This window comes from Podarcis tiliguerta, assembly GCF_965153285.1.
Source record: "Podarcis tiliguerta genome assembly, chromosome: 2".
NCBI lineage: Eukaryota > Metazoa > Chordata > Lepidosauria > Squamata > Lacertidae > Podarcis > Podarcis tiliguerta.
This window is the reverse complement of record NC_139535.1, coordinates 94413097-94428095: the sequence shown is the minus strand read 5'-3', so window position 1 is coordinate 94428095 and position 14999 is coordinate 94413097. Positions and strand designations below refer to the sequence as shown.

Sequence of the window (14999 nt, the reverse complement as noted above, 5' to 3'; positions counted from 1 at the left end):
TGCTCTATGTAGCTTGCACACACACACACACGCTGCCCTTTGTGGAGACAGGAAGTGTTTGGAAGGCAGCAGTGAGTACACACTAGCAGCAGGAATCCTGGCGCTCTCCTCCAATGGGTTTTACTGGGCCAGTGGGCCATGGCTTATTCCATGGAAGAGCCGGGCACAGATGCCTGTGGAGCAACTACCTCGCTCCTCTAAGAACATGGCTTTGCATGTGCTGCAGTTCCAAGGGAGCACAGAAGGGCACTAGGCATTCAGTTCAGCTTGAATGAATGCTCAGCTTCCAACAGAACTCTTGGCTTAATTTCCTTTTTTCAAGAGCACGTTTCTAGAACTTATTGCTGCAAAGATCTGCCTGAAAGTTACACAGCTGGTTTCTCCCCAAAGCAGAAAAGGCTGCTCAGCAGTGGTTTTTTTTTTAAATATAATTTTTATTCAGTTTACAAATAAAACAAATTAATACAATTCATACAATTTTTTAAAACCATTCTCTTATTTTTTGACTTCCCTCAACTTGGTTGATACTCCTTCCCTTCTCAATTTTCCACACATTTCTTGGTTCTCATCTACTTTGTAAATTAAGTCTAATTTCACTCCAAATTTTATCTTTCATTTTTACAAAGCTTCATTAAATGTTACAAGCATTATTTGTTTATCACTTAAATTATGCATATATTCTGAAAATTTTTCCCATTCTTCAGTAAATCTCTGATCTCGTCAATTTCTAATTCTTACTGTCATTCTATCCAGTTCCGCAAAATCCATCATCTTCATTCTCCATTCTTCCAATGTTGGTAGTTCTTCTTGCTTCCATTTCTGGGCTATCAATATTCTCACTGCTGTTACTGCTCAGCAGTGGTTTGGGGCTGATCTGTAGTGTCCTAATATATAGTTAAAACGGCAAATGTCCCAGGAACAGTTTATGCAAAATAAAAGAAAATGCATAAACATGCTCAAATTCAGATAGGTCACGGAATTCTAATTTCTGTGGTGCAGAATTTGTATTTTATACAGTATGCACACGCATGCAGCCATGCCCGAGATACGCCAACAGTCCTTGCCAGCAGCTGCAGGAGACTGCGTGCTTGCAGCAATGCTACAGAGCACAGAGATTAACTCCGATCCCATAGTTTGCAAAGACCCCCTGAAAATTTCACCTTGCTTCTTCTGCATCTCATTTTCCTTAGCTAAGTTTTGTCCCAGTGCTGGTTATGAAGAAACAGCTCAAAACCGTGCTGGCTGTTTCTGCCAAACTCTTAGGATCACTTTGCACATTACCAGAGTCCTACATCGAAGGTACTTTGTGTTAGGAATTAATGCGATGATCATTCCCTCAGATTTTTATGATGCACATTTAGTTGGCATGCATATAGTGGGAATCTATGATAGCTCTTAGCTTATTAGTACATACAGGAACATCAGACGTGATAATCTACGTGGAAGTTTCATTGCATCCCCAGGAAAATGGGAGAGCTGGCTAAGAGAGGGCTTGCATTGGTCAGGAGGGCAAGGCAACTTAACTCCATGTTACTCCTAATCCTTCCCCATGGCTCCCAGTCCTCCTCCTCTTCAAGAGACCTATCCTGCTGCTCACATTTCTTCCACGAGTCCTTACAGGTCTTGCCCTGCTTCTTAAGTAGAACAAACACCCAGAATTTTGAAAAAAGAGGAAAAAAAGAAAGCATAGTCTTTGTAATTTGCTTAATCCAGTTGCATAATTTGAGTTGTAATACTGCAGAATTGAGGTGATTTTCTTCCAGAATTCCAGATCTTCTTAGCTTGATTCAGGCATTTGTGTGAACATATCAGGGCTTAAAGCCAGTGTTTCCCAAACTTGGGTCTCCAGCTGTTTTTGGACTACAACTCCCATCATGCTTAGCTAGCATGGTCAGGGATGATGGGAACTATAGTCCAAAAACAGCTGGAGACCCAAGTTTGGGAAACACTGACTTAAACTGAAGATGGAAGGCTTGTGACTCTCCAGAGGACTCTGCTGCCATCAGCCCCGGGCAGCATAGCCAATGGACAGGGATATTGATGCTGTGGTCCAGCAACATCTGAAAGGCCACAGGCTCCACATAACTGAGGAGGGGAACAGGGCACACACACACAAGCCCTGCCTCCAACATCCCAACCTATGCCAGCTTCAGTCCAGACCTTGGTGGCACCCTTTTATTAAGGTCCCCTATTGCAGAGGCTTCAAAGCCCTTTCAGCTAAATGGGAGTCACCCCAAATTCAACATTTTCCAATTAACTGCCAGTTAGCATTGGACTTCCCCTCCACCCCTCCATGGTTTCTCCAACTTTTTCAAATATTGCTGCATGTTATACGCCACAATTTTCTCAGATATGATTTTACTCCTCTTCTTATTCAAAGCCTACTTGCGTTTTAACATGTTTACAATAGTTTTTTCCTTAAATAATCTACAAACATTTTCCACTCCTCCTTAAAAGTCTGCTGATCCCCAACTTTACTTGTTAAACATGCTGGTTCGGCATATTCCGTCAATTTCACCTGCCGATCCTCTTTAGTAGGTACTACTGCATCTCGCCATTTTTGTGCATATAGTATTCTCGCTGCAGCTGTTGCATATGAAAATAAATTCGTCTGCTTTGGGGGGGGGGTACTTCTACCCTAACAGGGACGTGAGTGGCACTGTGGTCTAAACCACAGAGGCTAGGACTTGCTGATCAGAAGGTCGGCGGTTCGAATCCCCACGACGGGGTGAACTCCCGTTGCTCAGTCCCTGCTCCTGCCAACCTAGCAGTTCAAAAGCACGTCAAAGTGCAAGTAGATAAATAGGTACCGCTCCATCAGGAAGGTAAACTGTGTTTCTGTGAGCTGCTCTGGTTCGCCAGAAGCGGCTTAGTCATGCTGGCCACATGACCCGGAAGCTGTACACCGGCTCCCTCGACCAGGAAAGCGAGATGAGCGCCGCAACCCCAGAATTGGCCATGACTGGACCTAATGCTCAGGGGTCCCTTTACCTTTATAATAACAATAATGGTAATAATAAGTCTGCACGAGCGCCTGAACAGGGCTCTTATCATTGTGCATATCAGAGAGAGGCATGCCTCACCTAGCTTCTCAGTTCCCCCAAGACCCATGTCCACCCACGCACGCCCATAAAACCTGTTCCCTCGGAGCCAAGACCGCAAGAGCGGCGGCACCGAAACTGCTTACGCAACTTGTACTGCCATCCCTCCGGTGCTGAGGGAGTTAAGCTGCCCGGGCAGGAGCTCCGCTGTAGCTCCTCTGGCAATCCCCTTGCACATAAACCCTTCTGACAAGCTCAGCTGAAAGAAGCGATTGTCCCAAAGTCCCCCCCCCTCCCCTCCCAATAGCTGGTGAATTAATGAGCTGCAGCAGAAGTGGCAGCCGCTCCGGAATGTTGCTGGAAGGCATGAAAAGTCCAAGGAATCTCCTCCTCCCTTTTCCTAAAGCAGCAACAGGACCTGTGGGAGGGATGCAGCATGCCATCTTCCCCACCTAAGGGAAACGGGAAAGAAAGAAAAGTGGGGGGGGGGGCATGTATCCAACACTGGCGTCAGCTCAGACTCTTGTCTTGCGGACAAGACCCTCCAGCTGCTTTTACCTACCCCCCCCCCCCCGGAAGTACCTTGTCCTGCTAGACTCCCCGCATAAACCCTCATACACCTTTCGACCCGTAAGGGAGGCACGTTTCAATTTCACTTGGTGAAGATGGGTGACATTTGACAAGGGTGCAAAGCAGGGCTCTTTACTCAGTAATGATCTCTTCTTCCCCGTTTTCTGAGCAACGCACAAAGGGAATCCATTCAGTCTCCTCGCCCCTTAGGGAGGAATGTAAACCTTCCCTGCTTTGGGGAAAGGGTTTGCAAACTTGATTTGGCCACATTTAGATGCCCAATTCTATCTGCTTTACAGTGGTACCTCTGGTTACGTACTTAATTCGTTCCAGAGGTCCGTTCTTAACCTGAGACACCACTTTAGCTAATGGGGCCTCCTGCTGCCGCTGCGCGATTTCTGTACTCATCCTGAAGCAAAGTTCTTAACCCGAGGTACTATTTCTGGGTTAGCGGAGTCTGTAACCTGAAGCGTATTTAACCCGAGGTACCACTGTATGTGATCCTTTCTGTTTTAAAAGTTGCGTTCTGGTTTTTCTCTCTGTGAAAACAGAGGTGCAAGCAGAATTCAAGTGAGGTGTAAATGTGTGCATAGAACATAGAGGTGTATTTAAACACACACACACACACACACACACACACACACACACAGCTCCCCTGCCTGTCACAGTCTCAGTAATACTAACATTTTCCTAGTAATACTAACTAGTCCTTCTATGTGTCAGGAGAAATTGGGTCTCCTGTTTTACACAGCTACCACAATTCAGTCTTCATCCAAGCAGCTTCCTGAGGAAACAGTGGAGTTCAATAAAACCCAGATGTCTTGGCACCTAGTTCCTGCTGTGCCCTCCTGCTCTGGAGAAATGGGGGGGGGGGAGGGAGGAAGTTTCCAGCTCTTCTTCCCCAAAGGCAGAAGAAATGCTCTGAGCTTCTTAGAAACTTTAGTGAGCACCCAGCACCAAGGCAGCTGGATCAAAGGGTAGAGACCGGGGACTTGAACCTGAACATTTGCCCGGCACTCTCCATCCTTGTATGGCAACCTTGTACTATGGGGCATATAATGGTTATAATGAGGCAGGTCCATACTGTTTTATCAGAAGGAAATTCCCAGATCCTGTAGACCAAAGCAATATTGATTTTCGCGCTCAAAATAAATTGTGCCAAACCAAAAAAAAAAAAAAAACTCAGCACAAAATGGGCTTCTATTTTACAAGTTTGTTTAAAAGTTGCATGTGTCCTTCTGACCCAACACATTTTAACCCTTGTATATAGAAGAGAACTTGGAATGAGGGTGAATTAACTGGGGGAAGGAAATGGAAGACAGGAGCGCGGGGCAAGGCAGGCAGCAGTAGCCACAAGAATTCCCCCATAGTTTTTTCTCATATAGCCTTAAAGTCTAGAACCAACGTTTTATGGTAATTGATGCTGCATGGAATTGTGGGATGCTGAGAACTGGCGTGTGTGTGTCTGTGTGTGCTCATTCCATCCTGAAAACCTAGGTAAAAATTCCTTCCTTTGTGTAAGGCTCCACCTCTGCACCTTACCACCCCGTGGGCTCCAGCCCCCAAATGGAGGTGTCAGTGAGCTGAATTGTCTTTCCATTGGGCTTTTTCCAAACTGAGCATCATTCTTTCCCATTCACAGGTCAGTAAAGGCCAGCTTATCTCTGCTGTGTGCAGAGCTGCGGGCTGAGGGAGAGCCGAAGAAGAAGAAAAGGAAAATATCAGAGACTGCTTATGGTGGCATTAAAAACTCCCAGGTGAGTCCAGCACACAGAGCCTTATCTAGCACAGCCATCCTCTTCACTCTTTCACCTTTTTGGTCATTGAGTAAAAAGTAGCTTGTCGGTGAACAAGCTAGGCCTGATCGGAACCATTGACATTCTGCCCCTGCCTTCCAAAGCCAGTCAGATGGGGAAGACACTCGCCACATCAACCACGATGCTTTAGGCTTTGAGGACTGGCCTAGTGAGATCTCTGGGATGCTGTATCTTCATATGTGAGACACTCGCATCTCCTTCATCTTCCAGTATATTGCGGTCCTCCCCCCCCCCCCATAGGCAAAGTAAGGCAGAAATGTGCACAATTGTACAATTTGAGAGTTTCATTTTACCGATCACATAGGGAGCTGCCTTCTACTGAACCAGACCATTGGTCCATCTTACTCAGCACTGTCTACACTGACTGGCAGCAGCTCCCCAGCGTCCTTTCCAATGTACCCTGATTGTAAGAAACAGATGGGAGCGGGAGGGAGTGGGAGACGGCGGAGAAGGCACCTTTTGGACCGTAGTGACTGGTGTTTGTTTCCATGCTGCAGGAGAAGGTGCGCTGCAAGAAGAGCAGCTCCCAAAACAAGCTGGCTTCCGCCGTGGTGCACAAGGTCTCCCATCTCAAGCAGAAGGTCAAGAGCAAAGGCTTGCCTGCAAACATTGGCCCGTTCCGACGGAAAGAGCCCAGCCCCGGTACCAGGATCCAAAAGAAACTCTCCCGGCCCAAGAGCTCCAAAGCAACGCCTTCCGCCAAATACCCACAGCAGGACCTCACTACCTCAGAGGTCAAGCCAAGCACAGGAAATACTGATGCAGGTATGGATGGTGGTAGAGAAGGGTGGGGTTCGCTGGGAAGCAAAGGTTGGCAACGGTGTAGATCCTGTTGGCGCTTCTGGTCAGAGATGCGCGCCAGCTGCCTGTTTGCTACCAGCATGTTGCTGTTAGTAAACGAAGCCATTAGCAGCTTGGGAGCAGTTGATTTGCAGGGTCACCTTGCCTCATATTGCACTTGACCACTTCGGTCTGTGGAAATGGCACTGTTACAGGTGCTGCAAAACCCTCATTCCACACTCAAAATAAATCAGTCTTCTAGTGTGGCAGCACCTGCACGTTGGAACTCCCTGCCTATTGACAACAGGCAAGTGCCTTCACTGTACTTGTTTTAACGGCGTTTCCGTGCGCTGCTCTGCCACAAGACCCGGAAGCTGTACACCGGCTCCCTCAGCCAATAAAGCGAGATGAGTGCCACAACCCCAGAGTTGGCCACAACTGGACCTAATGGTCAGGGGTGCCTTTACCTTTACCTTACTTAAACCATTGTTTCTTTAGGCAAACCTCTTCAGACATGTAGCTGCATGTTTTATCTCTTTTTAGCAACCGTTGGTTTTAATTTTCTTCTGGGTTTTTTAAAAAAATAACCTGTTTTTAACTGAGTTTTATCCACAGCGGTATTGCTTTATTTTATATCTTTGTAAACCACTTAGTGGTTTTCTTGCGATCAAGCAGTAACTAAATGTTCTTAAATAAGTAAGAGGTGAAGAGGATGTTAGTAACTTTGCAGCTGTTGCCTTTGCTCTATCTGTCACGGCTAAAACAGGCCCTGGGACAATTGCTGACCTCCGGCCCTGTGGAAAGGGAGTATGTGTGTGTCCTGTAGGGCAGTGTGCTGGACTCCCAAGACACAGAACCCTACCGGCCCTCCCACCTTCCCACTAGGGAAAGGCAAATTGCAATTAGTTGCTCCCAAGCCATTCACGGAGCAAGTTCATCCTCCAGAAGAAAAAAAAAAACTGTTATCTTCTGCTCTGGCCAGGAGCTTTTGCCGCTCAGCGTGTTTCCTCCTGGCAAGCAGAGGAAGCTGTGGAATTTAAAAATAGCCGCACGTGCTGGCCTCTGCTGGGGCCAATGTCCGCTCCAGTTTGACTGCAGCCTTATGGGTTTCCCTTGGAGCTTCTGGGGCATCTTATCAGGAAGCCAAGGCTGAGACAGGAATCCTGCTTCCACTCCCCAAAGCCAAAAGAACAAAGGGGCATTGTCAAGAGGGGCAAGAGCCAGGATGTAAGAACTCAGATTGGGAGAGGGGGAGGAGGATACGCAGGCCAGATTTGCTGCGGGGTTGACAGAGGGGGGCAGTTGCGAGGCCGAAACACCCTCCAAGTTGTGTGATTGTTGTTGTTTTTTGTTTCGTTTGGAAGAGCTTCTGCCCACTGTTGTACCCAAGAGGAGCACCCCGGGGCAGTTTATCAGGGGCTCCTCCTGCATTAAGTCCTCAAATCCAACGGTTCCCAAATGGTGGATTGCTGCCAAAAATTCATTAAAAAAGAGGCAGTGCAATAAAATGCCCCAAACAAGATGTATAAAATGTTTTGCGAGCTGCTGGCTTTGAACTCTCACTTCTCAGTTTGTAGGCCTCAAAAACAACACAGCAATTGTCTTGGGTGTGCCTTGATGACAGAAGCCTGGACATCAGTGTAGCAAGGCATCATGTAGAATGCCTTGCACCCCCTCCCTGTTATGGTCCATAATGTCCTCTGAGTCCCTTCCCCATCTTGAGATGGCCTGCCTGCTCCCTCCCTCCCTCCCATTTCTTCTGATTCTCCTCTCTGCCCGCAGATGACAATCGCCACAAAGACTATGAAAGCGACGACGACGGTGGTGGTGACGACTTGACCAGCGACACCAGCTCCACCCTTCACGTGACAGTAAACCCTGCTGTGATTGGCCCCTCTCCTTCCTCGGTGGTGAAGATGGAAGCGAATCAAAAGGCAAAGAAGAAAAAGGAGAGGCAGGGGCTGCTAGGTAATGTGAAACAAAAAGTGGCAAAACGTTATTGGTAAGATGCAGGATTCATCCCAGCTGGCAGAGAAGAAGGCACTGAAGCCTGTTAAGAAAATAACGTAAGATCGCATCGGCTCCTCCTGTCTTTCCAGTAAGTCCATCCTGCCAAATTGTAGCTGTGTATGCACTATGCCCTTAAAGCACATTCAAAGCACATTTTCCCTTTCAAAGAATTCTGGGCACTGTAGTTTATACCTCCCAGAGTTACTGTTTCCAGCAACCCTTAAACTACAGTGCCCAAAATTCTTTGAGTGGAGAGAATGTGCTTTAAAAGTATAATATGGCCCTAATTTTATTCATGCGCAAGGATGGATGAAAGATGGCAGTGAAGGATCCATATGGGCCCATCTCTTAAATTACAGGGAATCTGTAGGCACCCGTCCAGGCAAGGTTCTGCGATCCAGCTTCTGCTATCACACTGCATGCCAAAAGCAAAGCCCCCAAAGAAGGGGGGAGGCTATCAGACTGGCCCACAAGCTGCTAATAGATACGGGGCTGCCCAAAATCTGGACTTGTCTTATGCTTATTCCTATTATACAAGCCAGGCTGTGCAAGGAGAAAGGAAGACCTGGCCACAAGGCAAGGTATCAGAAACTCTTTTGTATCCCCACAGGGCCCTGCCGGATCCCCAGTCCCGAGGGCCAAGTCAAAATCAAGCGGCGCCCGGTGAAGCCCGGCGTAGGGAGGCTGGAAAAGGTGCCCGTCTGCCGGGCAGCATCTTGCGAGGCTTCCAGCAAGAAGAAGTTGAAGAGCAAGGCCAAGGAGCTGCAGTGCGGGCCTGGGACATCAGCCGCGAACGAGGGGCTCTTCTCTGGCAGCCAAGCCCGACTGTTTGCAACCCGGGACGATGCAGGAAAGCTCAACAGTGAACGCCTCAAGAAAGCCACGCGGAAGAGCAAGGTGCTGCAGTCGGCCCTCAGGGTGAGCAAAGAGGTCAGACTGGAGGTGTTCCTCAAAGGGAGTGGGGGGTGCCAGGGGCACTGTCCCTGGAAGGAAGATGGGACCCAATGGGCTGGAGCGAGCTGGATGCAACAGGGCAGTGTTTCTGCCAAACAGACGGGCCCCTTCTAGGTATGAGGCACTGAGGAAAGGGGTGGGTCTTAGAATTGGCAGGATTGACGCGTAGAATTGGAGATCAGAAAGAGGCCAGTTTTAAAGAAGATTGGGAAATGTTTGCAGAATACTTAAAAACTCATGTAAGTAGGATTTGAATAAGGGCAGCAGTGGGGGTGAACTTTCTGTTTTTCCTTTGTGATAAGGCAAAGGTATAGAATAACGATAATACGCAGCCTAAATTGAAATTTTGGGGGAACCATGGAGGGAGGTAAAGTTGTCGATGAAGAGATTGTTAAACTAGAAATGTTATTGAAATGTTTTTGTTAAAAATTTATAAATAAAAACATTTTTAAAAAATAAAAAAGAGAAAGGAAGAGGGTCTTTACAGCCATTTGTGTCAGGGTAGGTACTCTGTAGAGCACTGCTCCTTTGCCCGGAGATTTCTGTGTTGGCCGGCCTTTTCCCTAACCCCATTTTCTCCTCCCTCCCTCCCGCTTGGCAGAGAAAGAATGGGGCACTGGCGCTCTCTCCCCGCAATGCCAAGGCCATCCTCAGCAAAGGCAAGAAGCTGGCCAAGGTCAAGAACAAGGTGGTCAGCAAGCAGGTAGGAAACGGCCGCCACCTCCTGCAATGCAGGGCATGGGTAGGTCAGCACCACTTGCCCTCTCCTAAGGGTCCTACGGCTGCCGCCATTTTCCTCCAAGGAGGAGCTGATGGCTCAGATCTGCCTTGCTTCTGTCAGGGTATTTGCTGGGTGGGAACTCCTCTGGCTGCCCTGAGAATTCATCCAGTGGGAAATGGCCCCATCTAGCAAAGGTCAGGGTGGTGCAGAGCTTTCACTATTGATTCAGGATTTAGGAGACCCTTGTTCCATCCCTTTGCGCCTTGGGCAAAGACACGGTTTGTCACGTGCGATACATTTTCTCCTTGGCTTTTGCAGTGCAAAGGCCGGGCGGTCAGCCGGCTGATGGAGAGCTTCGCCATTGAGGATCACTTTGAGTTTGATGATAACAGCAGCTTCTCTGAAGAGGAGGAGATGCCCCCCACTGGTACAGAGCAAGACATGACCCCCGGTGAGTTTTGGCGCTCCCTCACAGTTTAGCATTCAGTTGTTGGGGGTGGGAGTAGGGGCCAGTAGAGTCTCTCTCTCTCTCTGCATGTGTGTGAACCACACAGATCATTGGACAAGAGCAAAGGCAGACGAAAGGAGGAGAAAGTATTTGAGATGGAGGGTGGTGGTGGTGGTACATAAGCTGCTGCTGAAGCGAAATCTGAGGCGGGGCAGACAGGGGTGTAGAGCAAGACTGCTGCAGTGGGTCGCTGGGAGGTGCAGAAAGGATTCTGCTGAGCAGCTCTGGGATGATGCCGTGTATTGGAGACCGCACCACTGGGTGCATTTCTTGGCTCTGCTCCAGTCTCCACATGTGGACGAGGCTGGGGAAACATCCCCCAAGAGCTGCGGTCTTAACGAGTGTGCAAGCTCACCCTCTGTTGTGTACTCGCTGCAAGAGATGCAGTCTTCAGAGCTGCAGGTCCTAAACGAAGGTGCTTGCTGGCCAGCTGGATATTCCTTTTTAATAATAGTTTTTGTCATATCCTGGAGGCAGATTCCAAACTATATATATACAGTGGTGCCCTGCAAGACGAATGCCTTGCAAGACGTAAAACCCGCTAGACGAAAGGGTTTTCCATTTTAGAGGTGCTTCGCAGGACGAATGTCTCTATGGGCTTGCTTCGCAAGACGAAAATATCTTGCGATTCCTGGGGGGGGGGGTTTCGCTCCCCACCCCCTTTTTCTAAGGCACTAAGCTGCTAATAGCCTTTTAGCAGCTAATCCACTAATCCCTTAAGCCTTTAATAGCCGCTAATAGCGCTAATCCGCTAATAGGGTTGCTTCACAAGTCGAAAAAACCGCTAGACGAAGAGACTCGCGGAACGGATTCTTTTCGCTCTTTTCGTCTTGCGAGGCACCACTGTAGTTGAGAAGTATGCTGGTTTAAGGAATGGGGGAGCAGTGTGAGCTGTGGATTCATGCCTTGCTCTGCCTTGTTTGGCTGCAGCCCAGTCATGCACCATTCACAAGGAGGATCTCCAGGACGGACTGCGCGTGCTCATTCCCAAAGAGGACAGCCTGCTCTACGCCGGGAGTGTGAAGAGTTTGCAGCCACCAGACATGTAAGAACCCCCATTTTCCCAGGCACAAACATGGGCAAGAGATGCAAGGAGAGAAGGGTTGGCGTTTCTTGCAAAGATCAAATGGCAGCACACCAATATTTAAGGGGGCAGGCAGTTCCTTTCCTCTGCTCTCCGGGGCTTCCTTCCTCCTTTGTGCTTGCACAGTTGCAGTCCCTTTAATACCCTTTCCTTTAAAGCAGGGTTTTCCAAACAGCTGTTTTTGGACTACAATTCCCATCATCCCTGAACACTGGTCTTGCTAGCTAGGGATGATGGGAGTTGCAGTCCAAAAATAGCTGGAGACCCAAGTGTGGGGAAAGCCTGCTTTAAAGGGAGGGATGAGAAAACCATGGCCTTATAGATGTTGTGGGGTTGCCGCTCCATGAGACCCAACCAGTTTGGCCAGTGGTCAGAGATGTTAGGTGTGGTGGACTACAAGTTTCGCCATCTCTGCTTTAAAGTAATACCACCACCCTTGCCGAAGGCAACATGCTGCAATGTTCACATGACCTCAAAATCCAATATCGTGGCCCTATCTTCCTCACCCGCAAACAGAGTGGCAGGTGATCTCCATCCTGATACCTGGCGATTCAAAGCCAACGCTTTCCCTCTGCCTACCTGCCCCGCTGCTCTGAACAAAAAGCACACCGTAGCCTCTGTGGTGCAGAGAAAAGATGGATGTGAAAGTTCAGAGGCCCCTTCTATTCTAAGTTTCTGGTATGGTCTTGGGTAAGCTTTTACCTGTCTGCAGAATTAAGAGAATAGCCACCTGCCCTGCATTAAAATAGCTAATTTTAAAATGTGCTCCATAAAAGCACTGGCCTGCCACTCCTGTGTTTCCTTACCTGTAAGTAAGCCTCACAGAGGTGAGACTTACTTCTGAGTAATTATACTATTGGCTTGCACTGTTTATCCCTGTAGCATGTTTTTCCGCTATTCCTGAACCAAGCTTTTAGCACCCTTCCTGTCCCCAAATTGAGCACCGAGTGCTCTTCGCCTCCTACTCATATGGACCTGTGGACCGAGCAGCGAGCATCATGCGCTCCCAACTGCACTGAGCTGTGCCAAAAGGCAAGCGCTCTGTTCCCTCCCCTGCAAACCGAGGATTGAATGTCCCATTTCACATCTTGTCAGAATGAGCCAAGCCGAGTTCTTTTCCAGCCTTTCACATCTCCAGCTGTATAAATCTCTGCCATTGATTTGTCCCTCCCGTAGCTACAGCATCGTCATTGAGGGAGAGCGAGGGAACCGGCAGAGGATCTATTCCCAGGAGCAGCTGCTGCAGGAGGCGGTGAGTCCCTGCAGATCATGGCCTGGGATTAATCAGGCCTGCTTAGGCAATTGGGGGCGGAGAAGCTGGGCTGCGAATGCAACTGGGAGCAACAGCAAGTGGTGCATTCATGAATCTGGGATTTACCTGTGAGGCAGGGAGCAGAGAGTGCTGCTCCCCTGTGCCAATGTGCAAAGCGCAAGCTGGCACAGCACGCTGGAGAGAAGCATTTTTGCTGAGGCAAGCAAGGTACACTCAGGAGGTGCATGTCTTCTGTGTACCAGGGCCTGAGATAGTGTGGTTGTAGGGCGAAGGGCAAGATGCATTCAGGCAAGGGCATGTCTACATGATTCTTTTCATTGCTTTGGGGAATTTAAGGCCAAAAGGCGATCTATAAAGACAACACAACACAATGCTAACTGGGAGGGATTAGATGCACTTGCACAGTGCACAGGATTTGTCATGGTCAGCCTAGTTTCAGTGTTGATCTTCTATGGAAGGCTTGCATAGAGTTTGTAGCCACACCTGGCTTCTTGCTTTCAAATGCTCTGGGGGACAGGATACCTCCCTTTCTTCCCAGCTGCACATCACAGGGCCCAACAGGATGTATGAAAAGCTGCTGTTCATTTTGATAGTGCTGTGCTCCCATCCCCCAGTGAGGAGACAGCCTTAGCTGATGCTTGTGTTGTACTAAGACATCTTCATCACACTTGGTGCAGACTTTTAGAATCCAAGCAGTTCTGACATTAAGGAAACATCAGCTCAGTGTTAATAAACTGTGCTAATCAAATATGCCCAGATAATATGCCCAGTTACTGATTCTGCGGTTTGTCTGTCGTTAGCAACTTTGGTTTTTCCAAACCAAATCTTTGGAGTGTTTGGAAAGTAAGGAGCTTAGGAAAAGGGCAGCATTCAGTGGTGTCTAGGCGGAATGCGTGGAAAGAGAATGTGAGTGGAGACCATGGCAGATGAGCAGCTAGCCATGCAAGGCGTGGAATGCCGGTGCCTGAATACTAGAGCCTCACCACACACCCAGTTCTGCCAATCTTGTTCCATCTTCTCCTTGACGGTCACTCTATGATATACAATGTGAAGCATTGCCCTTGGCTAGGCAGTAGTGGCAGCAACAGTGCCTTGCTAAGAGCACCTGCCAACCAGGACCTTTTGTTTCTTCCCAGGTTCTGGATGTGCGGCCACAGTCAAGTCACAGCCTCCCACCTGGCACCCGAGTCTGTGCTTACTGGAGCCAGAAGTCCCGTTGCCTCTACCCAGGGAATGTCATTCGAGGTGAGAGGGGCTGGCCAATACAGACCCCAAGGTGGGGAAGAGTCAAGCATGCAGCGAGCAACCAGGTCCCTGGTCCAGAAAAGGGTGGAGAGCTGGCTTGAGATGTGCGCGTGTGTTTGTCTGTCCCCAAAGTTAACACAGATTCTGTCCCACAGGTTCCTCAAGCGATGAAGAGGATGATGCAGACTCGGTGCTGGTAGAATTCGACGATGGGGACACAGGCCACATTGCAGTGTCTAATATCCGCATGTTGCCACCCGATTTCAAAATCCAGTGTAAGCACCCTTGGATGGGAGGAATGCAGGGTCAGTTGTACCTGATGTGCTTCCGTGTTTTGTTTTGCCTCGGCAGATCCAAACCTGCAGAGGTTCTAATGCAGAGCCTCATCCATGCTGGGGCTTTTGCTAAGGAGCAATTTCCTTGCTGCAATCTGCACCTTGGGTGCAGCTTCACTGCACCTTGTGCCCGGTTGGTTATAAAACTCCCCACAGCTCTGGGCACAGTGGCCATTCCCTTCGGGCATACGAGAACGTCCTGCGCTTTCTGGGCTAAGTGCAAGGGAGATCTTGCCAGCCTGCACATGGCCATGAAGAGCGGGAGATGAATATTGCCACAGGAGAAAGTATGAAAGGCAAATTCAGAGGGGCCACCAACCTATGAATTCAGGAGGCACCTTTAGTGAGTCTTCACCTGCATCTGAGCTTGAGATTTCTAACTCTCCCCTCTCTGCTACAGGCACAGAGCCTTCTCCTGCGCTCTTGGTCTCCACCTTCTGCCGTCGCAACAAGAGGTCTTCCAGTGACGTTCCCCATTCCAGTGAATCGGCACCAAGCCTGTGCGCTGAGGGGCGTGAGAGCTCAGAGTCAGCCAAAAGCACCGGCAAGAAGGCAACGAGCAAAGAAAAAGCTGGTAAGCCATTTCTCCATCACTTGCCTTTCATTACAAAGGCGCTCAAAGGTCCTGTGTCTGTCTTGCTTTTTATCCTCACGCAAAACC

The 14999-nt window shown here is 48.8% G+C and overlaps 1 protein-coding gene across 8 annotated transcripts in view; it reads left to right on the top strand.

The window, feature by feature from the left end:
* The window catches only part of BAHCC1 (BAH domain and coiled-coil containing 1), a 163371-nt gene that overhangs the window by 142145 nt on the left and 6227 nt on the right, over positions 1 to 14999 (top strand). For 7 of the 8 annotated variants that reach the window (XM_083427160.1, XM_083427162.1, XM_083427166.1 and 4 more), the window contains 11 exons: positions 5254 to 5368; positions 5926 to 6193; positions 7991 to 8176; positions 8829 to 9136; positions 9774 to 9875; positions 10212 to 10344; positions 11332 to 11446; positions 12662 to 12737; positions 13895 to 14003; positions 14159 to 14278; positions 14739 to 14912. In XM_083427160.1, the coding sequence (XP_083283286.1) occupies positions 5254 to 5368; positions 5926 to 6193; positions 7991 to 8176; positions 8829 to 9136; positions 9774 to 9875; positions 10212 to 10344; positions 11332 to 11446; positions 12662 to 12737; positions 13895 to 14003; positions 14159 to 14278; positions 14739 to 14912 (1706 nt within the window). The remainder of the gene's footprint in view (positions 1 to 5253; positions 5369 to 5925; positions 6194 to 7990; positions 8177 to 8828; positions 9137 to 9773; positions 9876 to 10211; positions 10345 to 11331; positions 11447 to 12661; positions 12738 to 13894; positions 14004 to 14158; positions 14279 to 14738; positions 14913 to 14999) is intronic. The other variant, XM_083427163.1, reaches the window with a different exon arrangement.